The 18,928-nt window shown below is 37.7% G+C and overlaps 1 protein-coding gene across 6 annotated transcripts in view; it reads left to right on the forward strand.

The window, feature by feature from the left end:
* Positions 1–18,928, forward strand: part of Rab3c (RAB3C, member RAS oncogene family) — a 267,116-nt gene that overhangs the window by 239,637 nt on the left and 8,551 nt on the right. For 4 of the 6 annotated variants that reach the window (XM_033760987.1, XM_033760994.1, XM_033760992.1 and 1 more), the window contains one exon: positions 16,656–17,990. In XM_033760987.1, coding sequence (XP_033616878.1) covers positions 16,656–16,843 — 188 coding nt within the window. In that variant the 3' untranslated portion in view covers positions 16,844–17,990. Of the gene's footprint in view, positions 1–16,655; positions 17,991–18,928 lie in introns of those variants that run through there. The other 2 variants (XM_010626911.2, XM_010626912.2) reach the window with 1 other exon arrangement.

Consider the following 18,928-nt stretch of genomic DNA (forward strand, 5'->3'; position numbering starts at 1 on the left):
CTTCAGCAGCCTCCGAAGATTTATTGAAATCTTAATTGTAGTATTTATGAAAGAAAGAGGATTGCCAACTTCTGGATTCAGCAGAGTCCCTCCAGTGTTATTTAAATGTTCTCAGCACCTGGCTGCACCCAACTGGCTGTGGAGAAGCAGAACTACCTATCGTTATTTGCCCTGGCTCATGTTCACTTTGCCTAAGTATGGTATAAAATAAACCAGGAGCGCATTTTAATGTGTTTGGTTTGTTTAGGTGTGACTACTCCCATAGCTTTAGCAAAAACCAGACTCTTACTTCCTCTTGATCCTCAGACCCCTTGTGCTCCTCAAGTTCTGTTAACTCTTGGTCTGTGTCTCCTAACCTATAGAGCTCTATTCTCTTTACTGGAAGCTGAAATTCATTCCTCAGAATGTGTATGCTCCTTTCAATAAAGTGGTCACACACCCCAGAATGCTTAGGACAGTCCCACTTGATGCTCATTTCCCAGTATAAACATCCATAACTCTCTTTTCCATCTCAAAAGTGACTCAGTTTGAATGACAAATGCTTTGACCCTCTGGCCCAAGACCCCTGGGCCATACAGTACCCTTGAGGGGTACACACCAACTCAGGGCTTTGCACACTGTTTTCCTTCTAAATCTCTACACAACTTCTGTCCCCCAGAGTAAATCATCAAAACCCTGGCAAATCCCTGATTTGCTCATTGCTTTTTTTTAGTCAACTCCACTCATCTATATGGTTTTTCCTGTACTTTTCATTAGTCCAGATCTCTACCAATATTTGACCCTATTCCCACGAGTCCAACTGCTGTAAAGGCCACCCCTGTGCAAAATCTCTTGCTGAAGAGCTTCCAGACTCCCATTACCCTCCTGCCATTGGTGTGTCACAGCTTATCTTGTAACCTGCTTCATATTTGCTTCTCTCCTGCCTTATCCCACAAATTAGCCATCCCTCATTTTTCTTGAATTTGGCTCAGAATCCCACCACTGCTTTTTGTCTTAGGATGGTCTTCCAAATTGTGCCTTCTTTCCATAAATACAGATTTATAGACCCATTATGTGAAATGTTTAAAAATTAATCCAGTTCCACATAAAAAAAGATCTGCATATGCTGCTGGCTTCATTTTTTATTTGGTTCTTAAAAACACAAAAGTACTAGTATCAGTCTTACCAAAAATTAACATCAGATGTAAGGAATATAAACTACATCATTTTGATCTCAAACACTGCAGAAATGCATCATCCAGATAGTGTTTAATCTTCTAAGTGTTAGGGGTTGAAAGAGCTAAACTCGAGGGCGTTTGTTTATACTGAACTGTGAAATATATACTTAGGGGAAGCAGTTGGCAGAGGTCCAGACTTGTTCATGAGCTTTGCACCCTGGCCGGTATTATTTTCTTCTCTTGTGGTGAATTTACCATGACTAGGCAGTGGAGAACAAAAAACACTGACCAAATTTACAAGGGATGCATTCTAGTTTAAAATACCTACCAATATTTGCCCCGATGAATTCAAATGCCAGGAGTTGGTAATAGATACTTCTTGATTTGCCACAACATTGTGCCCCAGTAAGCCTATCCTGAATTGAAAATACTGTTAAATTCAAAGTGTATTTAATGCATCCAACCTACCAGACATCATAGATTGGCTTTCCCTACCTTAAATATGCTCAGCACACATTAGGCTACGTCTAATCAGCTAACACAGAGGCTACTTTATAATAGTATTGATTGAGTATCTTGGGTCATTCATTAACTATTATATTCAGTGAGAAACATAGTACCGTCTGTAAAATTACAAATGTGTAAGTCAGATCATTGTAATTCAAGGGCTGTCTGTATTCCTTTCAAATAATCAGAGCACCCTTTTATTGATAGAAAAAATATTCTTGAAAGACAATTTCATAAGATTTCTCCATGGCTCTGGATAGAAGAAAAGGATTCCAGTGACGTTTGCATGTTCCCTTGTCCTAGCACGTGCTTACTCTGTGCCAGGCCGGTGCTTCCTTATCCTGGTAGAGTGGCCAGGCAACCCTGCATTCCCACACAGTTCAGGACAGGAACCCCCTCTCCTGGACTACACCGGGCACTGAATCCTTGACTCTCTTCTTACTTCACTCTGTGCAGACCAACTCCATTTTACCTTGAGAACCTCACCTTGAAAATTTTTAATTCTTTAGACTACAAGTAAAAGAGAATTCTTTCCTTCAATGTTGGACATTTGGCAGACACCCTAGTTCTTTTCCAGGCTTTAGAAAGTATCTCATTCTCACCAGAAAGTTACTTATTAATCTTATCTTGGTACAGGTCACTTCTGCATGTGCTTCTTCACATGCACTTTGTGGCACTTGCTTAGTAGCTTTATTCTCAGCAGATGACATTTTCTAGTCTCAATCCCAAATTCCAAGGACCCTCCTCCAAATAATGATATCTTACCCGTGAAAAATCATCAGATTTTCCCATTAAATCTAGATACTGTGCCCTATTCTTTTTCTTTTTTACCTTTGACTTTAATTAACTGGCATTCACCTGGATTGGCTTTATTTGACAAAGAAGCTGCCGTTAAAAGAAAGAGCTTTAAAAACTAAGATTCATCATCTTGTTCTCAGCTCTGAGTGTTCAATGAACAAACCAGCTGCTTTTAGACCGTTCCTTTTCCAGATACAAGCTTTATCAAGAGAAGAGATGATTTCATTATAACTTTCAGAATTTATCCTCATATGATAAAAATCATTTAGGTAAACTTTGTGTAGTTTTCTGTGTCCCCTGTGGGCAGGAAGGAGGAAGACTGTGTTACCTATGAAAGGAATTAGATTTAGGAATTTCCTGATGTTAAGAATTAGCAAACATGAATACCCTACATATTACTTGGGATGGAAAAAAAATTCCTTACAAATATTCTTGTGAAGCCAACAGGTTTGTTTGTTTGTTTGGGTTTTGGTTTGGGGGTTTGTTTTAGTTTTGGTTTTGGTTTTAGTTTTTTGAGACAGGGTCTCACTATGTAGTTGAGACTGACCAGGAACTCACTGTGTAGCCCAGGCTGTTCTTAAACTCACAGTGATCCTCCTGCCTCAGCCTCCCAAGTGCTGGGATTACAGACGTGCGCCACTACACCCGGCTGAAGCCAACAGTTATTACTCTATAATATTAGGTGGACCATAGAATATGTGGAAACAGGATGCATGAAGACATTGGGAATGTGCATAGGTTACCATGCAGAGTCAGACTTAAATTCTTGTCCCTGTTTATCACATGTGTGACTCAAACACTTTTCTCAATTCCACGGAGCTAATTCCACAACTAGGAAATAAATACAAAATATGTAATAAGGTACTTGATCTACACATACCACAGTGTGTGTGTGTGTGTGCGCGCGTGTGTGTGTGGTCAGAGTAGTCAAGATGGCTGAGGTCAGGCTTTTCCCTAGGCCTTCCACTTGCTAGTGACCTGCATGTGTTATGTAGCCCGTGCATGTGGGATGAATGTGTAGACAATAGTCTACATTATATAAATTTTTCTATATAAATTTTTGGCAAGTTTTGTGTCATAGCGTATGTAAGGCAGTGCATGTTTCAGAGTTGTTCCCAGGCTTCAGACATAGTAAGGCATGCCAGAAATTCCCACAGCTCTGTATCTTTCCTCCTGGCTACCGAAATCTCTAGTGAAATTTCTTGACCTCGACCTGTCCTTAGAAATGTTAGTTATAGTTAAGATTCCCACGTCCTTTGATATTATAGTGAAATATCATTACCCTGAGCTCTGCTACTTGAAAATATATAATATATGCCGCATATCACAGCAAAAATAACCTGCTATCACAGCCCTTGACTTGAAATTACATCACAAAGCTATTATATAAAAACAGCAAAGTACTGGCAGAAAACAGACCTGAGGACCAGTGGAATGGAAAAGAAGATGCAGAAACCACTCCTGATATATACAGCCACCTTAACTTTGACAAAGGAGCCAAACACCTTCACTGAAAAAAGATAGGGAGGTTAAAACTAGACCCATATCTTTCACCATGCACTAAACTAAAATAAAAATGGATCAAAGATCCAAATATTAAAAGAGAAACACTAAATCTTTTGGAAGATAAAATAGACAGAACTCTTGAAGACCTTGGTGTACGCAAAGACTTTATGAACAATACCCTGAATGCACAGGAAATATCACAAAGAAAACAACTGGGATCTCATCTTATTAAAAAGCTTTTGCAGAGCGAGAGAAACCACCATCGAAGTGAAGAGACAACGCACAATACAGGAAAACATTTTTGCCAGCTGTTCCTCAAAGGACAAATATATAGAATATATAAAGAACTCAAAAAATTAGACTCCCCAAATTTAAAGACCCAATCCTAAAATTGGCATCTGAAATGAATAGACATTTCTCAGATAAAGAAGTAGAAATGACAAATAAATATATGCAAAAATGTTCAACATCACTGGTCATTCAAGAGATACAAATTAAAACAATGCTGAGATTCCATCTCACTCTAGAAAGAATGACTATTATCAACACACCAACAAATAACTAATGCAAGTGGGGCTCCAGGAAAAAAGGAACCCTTCTTCACTGTTTGTGGTAGTGTAGACTGGTTCAATCTCTGGAAATCAGTGTGTAGATTACTCAAACAACTAAAGCTAGAGGTTCCATTCAACCCAGCTATTTCTCCTCTTGGTTTCTTCCCAAAAGAATTAAAAACATCATAACACAGCAATGTATGCACACCCATGTGTATAGCAGCACAGTGTATAATAGCTAAATATTGGAAACAGTTCAAACACCCATCAACTGATGAATGGATAAAGAAGAGTTGGGTTTTTTAACACAATGCAGTACTACTCTGTCATAAAGAAGGATGAGCTTCAGACATTAATAGCTAAATGGGTGGACCTTGAGACTATATTTCTTAAGTGAAATGAATTGGATATACATGTGTAATTACCATATTGTTTCTTGGGTGTGAGAAACCGAAAGTGTAAATAAGGACTGAAATGTATAATTGATATTGTGAAATAGGAAGAAAATATTCAAATGGGAAACAGAACTAGGGAAGAGGGGAGGAGGAAAGGAAGGAAGAGAAAAGAAATAAAATGAGAAAAGAAGGAAAAATGGAAACAAAGCTTCTGTAAGTGAGGGAAGAGGGGTTGAAGAGAGTAGGGGAATGAGAAGAAAAAAAACTCAAGATATGTCATGTACAGGTACAAAATTCCCTATGATGGATGTGATCATTATGTATGCCTAAAATATGCCAATGTTTAATTTAAAAAACAAATAATCTATTGATAATGCATATAATTTCTAGTACATAAACAATCCCATACAATAAATTGATTTGATTTTTTTGTTGTTGATAATTCATAAATAGGCTTACCTGGAAATTGACTCCTTTACCATTGAAAACCTATTACAATATCTGAAGTTACAAAGGGAATATTTAAGAAATTTAAGAGCACAAACTCTTTAAGAAACACTTTGTGCCTGTTTGCATATAAATAGCCACTCTGGCATTCATAAATGATCCTTATCTCTTTATTAAAATCAATCTAACAGAAGTTGACTTCTCCTAGGAGTGGTTCAGGCATTGAAGTGTAATAGCCTTCACTTCTTCACATTTTTCAGAAATGCGGTTTTCCTCCTGAGTGATTAGAGCTAGTTTAATTTGTTTTATATCATGTATTTCCCACAGGGCAAATCCAAAATCCTATTATGTGGAATTCCATGCTTGCAAACTCCATCTGGAAAAAATGTGGCTGACAAAATTGCTTACAGGTTTAGTCCCCCTTTATGAGGAAAAAAGTGATTCTCTTTCCTTTCATTTCTTCACCCCACTTCTGCCCTACTGGCTTCTCCCAGTCAATTAACGACAATCAACTTATTAATTAGACAACATCCACGGGGCACCAACTGTGTTAGATATTTCAAGATATATGGAGAACACCATATGAGGTGTAAATCTATCTGCAGAACAAAATACATCTAGTACGGGTGGGTGCAGGAAATGGGGTGTGACTGCTTATAATACAGGATTTATTGAGAGGAAATGGTGAGGCTCTGGAATTATATTAATAGTGATGGTGGAATAACATTGTGAATTTACTAAAAAACACTAAACTGCACACTGTTAAAATGGCTAAAAGGTTGGATTTAATGTTATGTAAATGCATACCTTATATAAAGCAGCAACTAAGTTCCAAATTTAAGATTAAAAAAAAGAATTGACAGGAATTAGATAATTCCTAGTCTAGTATCATCAGGTAAGACCCTATATCCAGAAGGCAACTCAGCTAGATCTGAAAGTCTTCAAATTCAAATATCAGCAGAGAACAGGCGGGTGATGTAAATAATTAAATGAGTAAAGCATCCAGGTGTAAGATTCAAACACGATTTGCTTGCAGATTGAATACATAGAAAAACATTTTCACAAAATTAATGGGATGCTTTCCTCTTTCTCTTGAAACAAGAAGCCCTTCTCTGTGTAGCTTTCATTTCCCCACTTTTAATAAAAATGGATGCCAAGAAACGCACATGCAAGTACAAAGACAACCAACTGAAACGTGGATTTCATGTTATGGCTTCTACGTAGCTGTCCTCCCCAGATCTCTGGCACTCATTGGTGGGGCTTTCTGGAGTGACTGTATCATGGGTGTATGAAAGTGAATCTGTCTGCTGATTTGTTCAGAGTGGTCCTGGGTGTGGATGATGGATTTACTGAAGGAGAAAGACCCTTCCCGGGTATGGGTGGCCCCAGCCAATAGGCTTGTATCCTGGATGGAATGAAAATGGAAAGAAGGGAATCTCACTGCTTCCTGCCTGCAATGCCATGAACTGTTTCTTCTCTGCCATGCTTCGCTGCCTTGGAACTAGTGACTATGGATGGAAACCTCTACCAACAGTGCACTAAAGTAAAATTTCCTCTTTTAGCTTGTGAGTGTGGGGTCCGGCAGTCAGCTGGAGAGAGAATGCTATCTGAAGGATGCCAACTGCAGGGTGTGCGCTCACAGGCTTAGCAGATTTAGTATGAGGTTTAAAGATAGGCCAGAAACTGAATGTGTATGGGGAAACTCCTAATTTTTTTTCTCTCATTGAGTTTATTGGTACATTTTAGGGATACAGTACAGTTACATTCATCATTGGGATTTTGTACCTTTACAGGACAGGTCTTGCTTCTCATTTTTTCCCCTTTTTCTTGCTGTCCCTTCACTCCCTCCTCCCCTCCCCATTTACAAACACTTTATTTCCATTTTTTCATTTTCTCATATATATATTTTTCCCTTATTACCTTTCCCCTACCCTTCCCACTTCCCCTATACCTTTAGCCCTTTTCTTTCTATTTCACATTGTCAATTAGCTCGTTAAGATCTTATGTACTATTATAGTTTTGCATACCAGAGAAACTATTCGGTATTTACACTTGTGACTTATTTACTTCACTTAGGAATATATCCTCAATATGTATCCATTTTCCTTTGAATGAATCTAATTCCTCATTCTTTATGGCTGAGTAGTATTCCATTTTATAGAAAAACCACATCTTCTTTATCTAGTCTCCAGCTGATGGGCAAATGAGCTGTTTCCTAGTTTTAGCTATTACAAACTATGCCACTATAAACATAAGTGCACATATATCTCTGTGATATGATTCTTTTAATTCTTTTGGAAAGATACCTAGCAGAGGGATGTCTGGGTCAAATGGAACCTCTAGTCCCATCTAGTCCCATCTTTGAGGTATCTCCATATTGATTTCCATAGTGGTTGCACCAGTCTGCACTCCCACCAGCAATGGAGAAGGGTTCCTTTCTCCCAACAACCCCAACCAACATTTTGTTATTGTTTGATTTCTTGATAGCAGCCTGTGGGGTGTGGTGGAATCTCAGTGTTGTTTTCATCTGCATCTCTCAAATGACCAGTGATGTTGAACGTTTTTTCATATATTTACTTGCTGCTTTTACTTCTTTGTCTGAGAAATGTCTGTTGATTTCAGATACCCATTTTTTTTTCTTTTTACAACCCCAACCAACATTTTGTTATTGTTTGATTTCTTGATAGCAGCCTGTGGGGTGTGGTGGAATCTCAGTGTTGTTTTCATCTGCATCTCTCAAATGACCAGTGATGTTGAACGTTTTTTCATATATTTACTTGCTGCTTTTACTTCTTTGTCTGAGAAATGTCTGTTGATTTCAGATACCCATTTTTTTTTCTTTTTATTGAGTTTATTGGTACAATCTAGGTATACAATACAGTTACATTCATTATTGGGATCCTGTACCTTTACATGATTAGTCTTGATTCTCATTTTTTCCCTTGTTCCTGCCCTCCCTTCTCCCCATTTACAAACACTTCATTTCCATTTTTTCAATTTCTCATATTTTTTTCTCTCCCTTATTACCTTTCCCCTACCCTTCCCACTTTCCCTACACCTTTATCCCTTAACTTCCTATTTCACATTATTAATTATCTCATTAGGATCCTGTGTACTATTATAGTGTTTCACACCAGAGAAACTATTTGGTATTTCAGTTAAAGAAATCTCTGTATGAACATTAAAAATAGGGAATCCTAAAATAAAACTATAAAGGAAAGTAAAACAGAACAAGCAATGATGTAAGATTAAAATACTCCTTAATTCTGAAGATGAAAAGGGTTCCTGAACATATTTAAATTGCTTCTTGCTCTTATAGTCTTATCTTATTCTTTTTTTCATTATTTAGAGTATACTTTATTAGTTTCTGTAGTCAAACCCATGTAGACATGACCTTACATATTTAATACAGTGCATTACCCCTGTACAAATGGAAAAAAATAAAAATAAAAATAAATTAACATTTCTAGACCAATATGGCTGTCAAATTCTGTACAATGCCAACTCAACACAGTAAATTGGGATAACTTTTTCCAAAGTTGACAGCACAAAGTTTCCCAAAATAAATATATATATTTATTTATTTATATAAAAAGACCAATAATAGCAGAATGTTATGCATCAATAGCAGCAACAGCTTCTCCAGGTTCTGTAGTCATCTAAACAAAATTATAGACATTCAGCACATTCCATTAAAAAAATAAAAACAAAAAAACAAACAAAAGAATAATATCCAGATAACAGCAAAGTTCTGCTGCTGTTGTGGTACCTGGCACCATTTTTTTTATTAGCATCTTAATCATCATCTGGAAAGAGAACATTCTAGAGTAATATCTTTAAAAATAGCTGGGATAAAGCACAGTCACTACTATGAATCATAAAGCAGGTACAAGATATTTTACATTCACAGAGGTATGATACAGTACCGTCCTACATCTATAATACTAGAATCAGTTTTGGTGTGAAATTTGCTTTGTATGCAAATATGATTGCTACCCCTGCTTTTTTCTGGGCTCCTGTCACATGGAGAATTGTTTTCCATCCTTTCACTTTCAGTCTATGGGCTTCAGATGCCCATTTTTTAAATGGGTCTTTATATTTGGAGAGCTGGTTGTTTGAGTTCTTTATATATTCTAGATAATAGGAGGAGCATCTGATAAAAATTTTTTCCCACATTGTAGGTGTCTTTGAGTTCTGTTGATGGTTTCTTTTGCAGTGCAGAAGCTTTTTAATAAGATGAGATCTCAGTTGTTGATTCTTTCTGCTAGTTCCCATGCTACTGAGGATTTGTTCATAAAGTCTTCCTAAATGTTTTTAAAGTTTTGCCCAAGATTAAATTTTCAGCAGTTTGAGGGCCAGTGAACACAGTGAGCTCTACCTTGAGGGCTAAATTGGAATGGGGAGAGGATTGCTTCAAAGCAAAATGTGAGTGGGCAGATATGCGGCAGGAATTCTGTGGAGGCATCAACAGACGAGGAGGACAAGTTTGGCTGAAGTGGAGGGCTGGGGTATGTGGATGTAGGTCTCGGATCACAGTGAAAGAGAAGTCCCATAAATGTGGTAAGTGAATGTTAGGCTGTGGAACCTGAATTTTACTAAGCTGAGAAGGATTTGGACTGTGCAGCCCTGACAACTGCAAACTCACACTCAGCTCTTTCTTCCAGCGTGCTTTTTCCATATGTGAAAGGGTCCAGCTGTGTCTGGAAGGGAAGGAAATCTGCTCTACATGAGGCAGGAATTGTCAGAGCCCCTGAAGAATCCTACCGTCTGGCCACGCCTTGTTCAAGACAAGAATTTAAGGACAGATTTTTTTTTTTCAACACTAACCTTTGACTCAGCTCCTGTTCTTGCTTCTCCCTGGTTTGGTCTTCTTTCTTTGGCTCTTCTTCAGGAAAATGGGTCAAAATCCTTAACTACTCCTACTAAAGTCTGCCTCCCAACTGGGGCCCAGTATGGGACAATCTAATATGAGAGCTTGTCCTACTGTTCAGCAGTCCTTACTTCAGGTCCAACTGTCACCCACTCAGTAGCAGGATGGCCTTCCCTTGCAGCTCTGGTTTATCCAATTCCACAGCAAAGGGAATTGAAGGCATTGGAAATAGAGGATCCAATTGGGAGTCTGAGAATAAAAACTTAAGAACATACAGTTTTAATAAGTAGGGATGATTTACTGCACTATGATATTAGTAACTATGTTGCAGGAAAAAAAATAGTAATTGTAGTTTTTCTTTCAAAGTGAAGCTTAAAAGACCATAGAGCCCATCTGGTGTTGAGGAGTTTCCTGAGATGATAAAAAGAGCAAGAATCTGCGGAATATCTTATGAAAACAAATGACATTTCACAATATGGTATAGTTATTGATGTGAGAAGGAAGTATCACCTATAAGACTGTGTTAGTTGATGCACTGGAATAAGGGATGGTTAACATTAATACAGCACAATCACAAGTAGAAGGGAGTCTCTGTGAGGTACTGTGACTTCTCTGGAGGCTTGGAGCCCACCACCTCAAGGAACAGCATGCTCTGGTCTTGCAGGCCCTCTTGATGCCCCGTGATCCGTGTAAATGGGTGCCAGACTTCTCTGCAGATTTCTCTACTCAGTGAGCACAGTAGAGCGCAATGCCAGCAAGTTAGACCCGAGCCATGAAATTCATGCTCCTCACGTTCAACAGGAAGTTCTCGAAGTGCCCTCCTAGATAAAGCAGCTTCTCTTCTATCTGCAGGGAGGCCAGAGCAAAAAGGGTCGGTCCTAAGCATCTCTAGTAAGGAGTTGTGTGAGGGTAGCAGATGTTTCTAACAAAGGACTCTGCCATTCACTTAGCTGATTTTCCCAATAGGGCATTGGGTTTTCCTTCTGGAGAGATGTCTAAGATCCACACACATTCCTGTTTATATAGAACAGTGACTCTTTTCAAAATATGTAAGAGCCTTATTGAAATATAATTCTCATACTACACAGGTCTCCCATATAAAGTGAGGTTATTTTTATCATAGTCACAGAGCTATGCAACCTTCATCACAACCAATTGTGAAAGATTTTTATCACTCCAGAAAAGAACTCCATTCCCTTTAGCATTTACTCCCCCTTACCCCTCTTTCTCTGACTTCTCCCTAGGTAGCCACTAGCCTGGTTCCTGTCTCTATAGGTTAACCTATTGTGAAGATTACAGATGAAATGAATCATATAATGTATGGTCCTTTGTGTCTAGCTTCTTTTACTTAGCATACTCTTTAATGTTCATCCATGTTGTAGAATGTGTCGATACTTCGTAACTTTTTATGGATGAATACTTTCCCATGATATGGATAAGCTATAGTTTATCCATTAATCAGATGATGAACATTTGGACTGTTTCAACATTGTAGCTATTCTAACTAATTATGCTGTAAGCTTCTGTGTACATGTTTTATGTAAACGTGTGTGCTCATTTCTCTTGGGGGCATATCTAGGAGAGGAATTGATGGGTCCATTTGAGGAACGGCCCACTGTTTTCCGAAGAGGTTTCATCATGTGATTTTTTTTTCCAGTAGCGTATGAAGATAGTGAATACTTTTAATTGTATTAAAATATGCATAGTGTAAAAGTCTCCTTCTTAATCACTTTTAGGTATATGGTTCAGTAATGTGAAGTACACATGCATTTTTGTGCATCCAATCTCTTTTTACCTTGCAAAACTGAAACTCGGTACCTATGAGTCCCCCATTTCCCTTCCCCCAGCCTGTGGCCACCATCATTCTACTTTATCTCTGCGAATTGAGCTACTCTAGTTACCCCTCCTATGTAGAACAATATGCTATTTTCCTTTTGGGAACTAGCTTATTTCACTTAGTTTAATGTCCTGAAATGTTATCCATATAATAACAAGTATCAAAATTTCCTTTTTTTAAGGTTAAAAAACTGCTACTGCTGGTGTAAATCACATTTTGTTTCTCCATTCATAGGTCTATACTCACCTGTTTCTCCTTTCTGTCTACTTTCAATTATGCTGCTATGAACATGAACGTCCAGAGGAGAGTGAATCTTACCCTTTTGTGTGCATAGGAAACCTCAGCAGCCTGTTAAGATGTGTGTTCGGAGGACTCGTTACCCCATCCCTGATTCCAGTTCAGAATGTCTTGGTTGGAGTTTAGAAGTTTGCAGGCATTTTAGGTTATTCTAGTACAGGTAGGGCTCCAATCCTATGAAGTTAAAACAAAGGATCATTCCTCTTGGTCCCTCCAGTGAAATCTGGTTTGCACCCTCTCTCTGCTGCCTCTTTCAGTGATCTTCGCATCAAAAAGGGGGCATTAGGTTACTTTTGTGGTTCTCCCCTTCTTTCCTTACACGTGTAGTAAAAATCTTTCCGAGGTTCTACTTCATGACACCAAGAGAACTTGAAGCAAGAGCTCGTATATAGGACAGTGTTTTGCTGTTCCTGGAATTCGCTTTTAGAAGGACAGGATTAGACATGAGAAACCTAAAATAGAGAGGTGCTAGACCACAGCACAAACCCCATCATCTCAGGAGCAGTGTGTCTCTGCCAGAGAGAAGTCAGAAATGTCCTAAGGGGAAAATGAGAACCTGGTCAAAATTTCTAGGGCTTCTTGAAAGTATTCACTGATTAGCTGATGAAAACTTGTGTGCCAAAAGTATTAATAGCACTGCGAGAGACAGGTGTCCAAGAGTGGAAGCTAAATCAGTGACCTATTTATCTTTGTCATATTTGACAGTCAGCTTGCTGTGTGACCTTGGGCTACTTATTTTATCTTCCTGAACCAACTTTCTTATGCAGTGAATTGGAAGCAGTCTTCAAAGTTTTGAATCTGTTTTTTGCAGAATCACTGACTGGCATGCTAGTTTCTCACTGATGTTGATATGTGTGGATGGAAAGCTAAAGATTTCTGAGAGTGAGCTTATTTTGCTATGTTTGGGTTTAAAACACTGAGATACTGCAGGGTAGCAGCCACAAAATCTCATGATTTAGTAGATGAATAAAGGCAAAAGTGGTTGGACTTGTGGTTATGATCTTTAAATGCACATCGGCTGGGAATTTAGCATAGTGGCACTGCACCTGCCTCGCAAATGCAAGGTCCTGAGTTCGCTCCTCAGTACCAAAAAAAAAAAAAAAAAAAAAAAAAAAAAAAAAAAGGCATATTTACATGAGTAGCAAACACAAGGATTTGAAGACATCGATTTACTTAGATAATTACATACTGCAACTTTCATTTTTCCTGAATGTAAACGACTAAACGATAAAGTACTAATTATTGCCATTTTGTTCTTGAGTATCTTATTTTATAGAAACTTGGGCCACCATCATTGACAATCAATAGAATATTTAGAAGCTTTTCTATCTATAAATCTGCAATTATGCACAGAGGTACAGCTGTCATAGTGGCCATCTCGATGAATCTTAAGCAGCCTGAGATCTCAGAGAAGCTCTGGAATCATGAAAAAGATTGTTTCATCAGGTTTACTGACAGTTCTGAATCTTGGCAGTCACTTTCTAATTGGTTAACCTGATGAAAGCTTATTACTAGTAAGCTAGAACTTACAAGTTATCTAGAACAAAATAGTAGCTCCCTTCCATGGGGAAACTGGACAAGCAGAAGAATCTACAGGTTAGTCATTCACATTCTGGCTCTGCCACTTCCCAGCCCAGCTAGAGTTGGTTGAACAAATTTTTCAGCTGTTTAGTCCTTTCATTTTATTATCAATAAACTGGAGAAAATAAAAGCACCTACTCATGGATACACTGAGTTAAAAAGTATAAAGTGCTTTGAATGTCACCTATAACAAACATTCGATAAATGTTAGTTTATTGTTGTAGCACTTGCCAATTTGTTTGGTGCTTTTACTTATATTTCTTTATTTGAGCCTTACAATAACTTTGTAAGATGAGTGAGGCCAATGTCATAAATAAGGAAGGTAGATTAGAAATTTGTCTTGCTCATGTTCTGGCTAGTAAGTCTTGACAATGGGGCTCTCGATGTATTGTGGCTGCTAATCTATCCTTCTCACATAGTAGGATCGCCTGTCCACCTATGCTGAGAAAATAGTGCTGTTATATATAACATGGTGTTCTTTTCCTGGGACACCATCTTGTGAGTATTTGAGTTTCAGATTAAGGTACAAAAGGAGAGAATATTCTGGATTTTGTAACCAAGGATCATTTTACTGACTTCAAGTGGTATACAAGTATCACACAGTGACTCAATCCCCAGATTAAAGAAGTTACATTTGACAAATGCTTGTGTGAGTTACCATCTTTCAACAATGGCTAAATTAGTGACGTTACCTTTCAAGTTTAGTGCTTTCCTGAACATGCTAATACATAAAAGAAGGTTGGGAAAGAGTTGAGAGAAATAAACCTGTAAATGATACCTTAGTACAAAAATTCTAGGATTATTTTTCTATAAAGTCTCATCTAAGTTTCTTGACTTCCTCAGTGGGTTCTTAGTATCTTGTGACATGAAGTGTTGTCCCGTTAGTACTAAGAAAATCCCTAGAAAGATACAAATTCAGTAGTTATGGTATCTAAGCAACAAGCAACAGTGACACTACTTAGATCCACACTTGCTCTCCTCCAAGTCTGGATCCTTGTTGGAAGATGAGGATTCTAGCCCTATAGACTGTACAAATGGAGCTCTGTTGACATCAGATGGTCTTACCTGTAGATAAAGAAATGCAGACTAGAAAAGAACTACATAATCATCCAGAGATACAAAATGAAAGAGAAATATAAACCAAAGACAGTTTGAAATATGCACCTCTATTTTATAGGGCATGGCTCTAATGATGTTTTCTTCAGTGAAATTATTCACTTTGATTTTAATGACAGAGTAGTTAGCAAAATTCCAACTCAGATTTAGTCATTTGATCAAATAGTATAATAATTAAAAAATTTGACTCGTGAGATCTGATTTTTGCTGCCTGAACTTCAGTACCATTTAGGAAAATGCAGTAAGTATTTCTAGGTTATCTGAGGGATTGTGACATGGATGCAAAGCATTAGTCTATTCTTTTTCCTTTAGCCCCAAAAGTTGAGATGAAATCACCAGACTTAATCATTTTGAATCTATGTGGCTCCTCTGAGATAGGGCCAGATGTAACCAGACAGATTTATCGAGTGTAAAATTCAGAATGCATTGGAAAAGCCTTTCTGCGTTCAGCCCAACACATCCTAAATCAACATCCCCTGAATGGACCAGAGCAATCTCAGCTGGCCTTGTGGGGAGTTGTCATGGCAACCGACTGGCAAGCTCTGCCAGTGGAATGTGAAAGCAAACAATAGAGTGATAAGATTGTGTGTACAGCAGCAGGCTGTGGTTGCTTCTACCCAGTACGGTGACACACAGCAGCCTTGTGAGCCTTGTGAGACCGATCCTTGTAATTTTGGCTGCTCACTTGAAATATAGTAAATTATCAATTTAAAATTAGTGTTGATGATAGGTACTAAAAGCTATGGAAAAATCAGCACCCAGTAGATAGTCTCAATAATATACAAAAGCCCAGAGGATATTAGACTAATACCATTCAAAAATATCCTACAGGAGACTGAAGTAGGTTTAAAGTAACACCTATGACTCTTTACTGCCACCTCGTGTCCTAATAAATACTAAAAATTTACTAGAAGCCCTCTTCAAAATCATCACTGTCTTGTATAGGTACGCGCGATCCCAATGATGAATGTAACTGTATTGTATACCTAAAATCCACCAGTAAACTTAATAGAGGAATTAAAAAAAATCACTGGACAGCTGGCTACAAGGAAAACACAGAAATATTGGAGCTGGATTATATTACAACATGAAAGTCTCCTTTTCAACAGAATATACACATAATGTCTTCTAAACCTCAAAATGGTGAAAAATGAAAATAACATTGATAGAATATGGAAATGGGAAGATAAATAAATGCCAACTAAAGCCAGTTTTAGAAATGATTGCAAGTGGTGTGGGAGGAAGCAATAGCAAGATTGAGTCTGTGTTAAGGATTCTTAATGTTTTCATTAGTACATCTTGCAAAGGAATATTTTTAAATATGTTCAGTTATGTTGATAGCATCAATAAATCATTAGAAAAAATGCAATGTGTATCACTGATTCCTCTTTTGTAACTATTTTGTTCATGGTCAATGGGTAGCAGGATGGTAGCATTTGCTCAAATGGTGTCTCAAACCCACCTCTGATCTCTCACCCAAACCACCCATGGCTAAACCATCACCACCTTATCACCATTCAAACCATAATCTGTTCTCAGTTAATTTCAGGATGTGTAAAATGATCAAGCTGTGTCTTTGTGTGTTTCCTCTAGGATTTGAGTTTTTTGAAACAAGTGCCAAGGATAATATTAATGTCAAGCAAACATTTGAGCGCCTTGTGGATATCATCTGTGACAAAATGTCAGAGAGTTTGGAGACCGACCCAGCCATCACTGCCGCAAAGCAGAGCACAAGACTCAAGGAAACCCCTCCTCCACCACAGCCCAACTGTGGATGTTAATGTCTACACACACACACACACACACGGGCAGCTCCAGGGGGCTCTGGTTGCCAAGAAATAACATTTATAAATGGTCTATTAGCCTTCACTTATACTGCCTAATAATTATTTAAAGGAAGTCTTTGGTGTCAATGGCCCATACATGCAAAATTCAAATTTTGGGAGATTTACTCTATTAACATGTGGCAAATATGTGATCTTAAATTTGTAAGGAATATCCATCTATAAACATCTGGTACTTGCATGTGACTTGTTTTCTTATTTGTCTGAAAGCCTCTTTTGTTTTTCCAAATTTTATCTCAGTTAAGCTACTGTTGATATTTCAACCAGTAATATGACAATTAACTTATGTGCCAGAGATTCAAATTATGCTATTTACCTGTAGGGATGGTGACCAAGGAATTACAGTTATGTGTATGTGTATGAGAAGGGGAGGGGGATGTTAGGAGATTTTTGCTTTCCTCTTAACTGAGAATCAAGTAGAGGTTTTGCTCTTGATTAGGAACACTGTTGTAGTTTACTATTAGAAAATGTAGCTATTTCCAATCTTATTAAACAACCAAGGAAACCATGACTTTAAAGAAACTGAAAATATTTTAAGGCCCTTGCAAGTTTCCTAACTCATTAATGTTAATCTGACGAACTAGATTTAAACAATGATCTTAGTTTACATGTTAAATAAGCAAATACCCTATCTAGGCCTGCTCTCTCTCATGATTCTACCCAACTTCCTCAATATTGTAGACATTAAATGGAGCGATGTCTATTGAATGAAAGCCAGTTATGCAGGCTATAGAATTCCAAGGCCCAAGTTCCTCCAGTTTCCTTAATGACTCTCCTCCGTCCCTGTAGCACATACACTGCCACCACCGCCATCACTTTCTGGAAACATCCTCATCTCTGGAAATAGGCATTAAGCTGGAGCTTGTTAGGGTTCCTATTCCTATAGGATATTCACTTGCTTCCTCAAACATTGCCTTCTGTTCAAACCTCAGCTATGTTCTTCTACCTACTTAGAAGCTACTTGAGTAATATTTCAGTGGATCCCTATTTGAATACCGTTTTCATATTTAATTTTTTAAATCAGATATTTATCATTCTAAGGCATATCCTCTCTATAAGTCTCTAAGTATGTTTAAGTTAAACAGAAACAACTTTGGAGCTGAAAGCTACAGAACTACTTAGAATTCATAGCAGTTTAAGAGAAGAGGAAAACATTTAAACATCCAGATTTTTATCCCAGATTTCCTGAAGGCCATGTATAAACAGTAAGCAAACAGTAATTTCCACAAGCTTTGTAGAGCATTGGTGAGGAGCTCAATTTCTACATCAATGTTTAGCATTATGTACAGCTAAGTTTTTAGGAAAGCAGCAGGCAATGTTTGACAGACTTGTGAAGACAGTTTCATTAATGGACTTCCTTTTTTCTTGGTCATAGTATTAGATGTTTCCCTTTTAGAAAAATAGAGATGCTTTCCATTAAAAATATAGGTTGCAAGGTTATTGAGCAAAGGTTTACATAGAAAAAATGTGCATATTTCTAAAGATATCTCTGAAGAAATAATGCCCTCAAGTCAGGGAAATAGCCTATACATACTATTAGTAATAAAAGGTGAAGATTGTGGTAGAGAGCATTTGCAGTGTTTTAGGCATACCCATGTTACTTCTCATCTTCTTAGTTTCAGATTCACTAATTGGTAGTAAATCTCTACTTTGACTCCTTGCAAGGCAAACTTAACTTACGAAGACAAGAAAATTTTGCTTTATTGGATTTTAATTTGTTTTATTAGATTTTAATTTCATAACCACAGAATGAAGGAAAAAATAAACAGGAAGCATACAGAAGAGATTGATCTGCCATGGTGGCCTGTTAGTACGATAGTATCATGTTTCTCTAACTTGAGCCCGAATGCGGCCATATGAGATGATATAGCTGCTATGTTTACAGTACCATCTACTATGAAGTAGTAAAAGCAGAAAACCTTTCTCATCCTCCCTCCTAGCCCCCATCCCACACATATATACATCACATGTGAAAGGCCTACATAGCATATGTCAATGGACCTTAATATATATATATATATA

This window comes from Fukomys damarensis, unplaced genomic scaffold, assembly GCF_012274545.1.
Source record: "Fukomys damarensis isolate Sample0158 unplaced genomic scaffold, DMR_v1.0_HiC HiC_scaffold_1, whole genome shotgun sequence".
Lineage (NCBI taxonomy): Eukaryota > Metazoa > Chordata > Mammalia > Rodentia > Bathyergidae > Fukomys > Fukomys damarensis.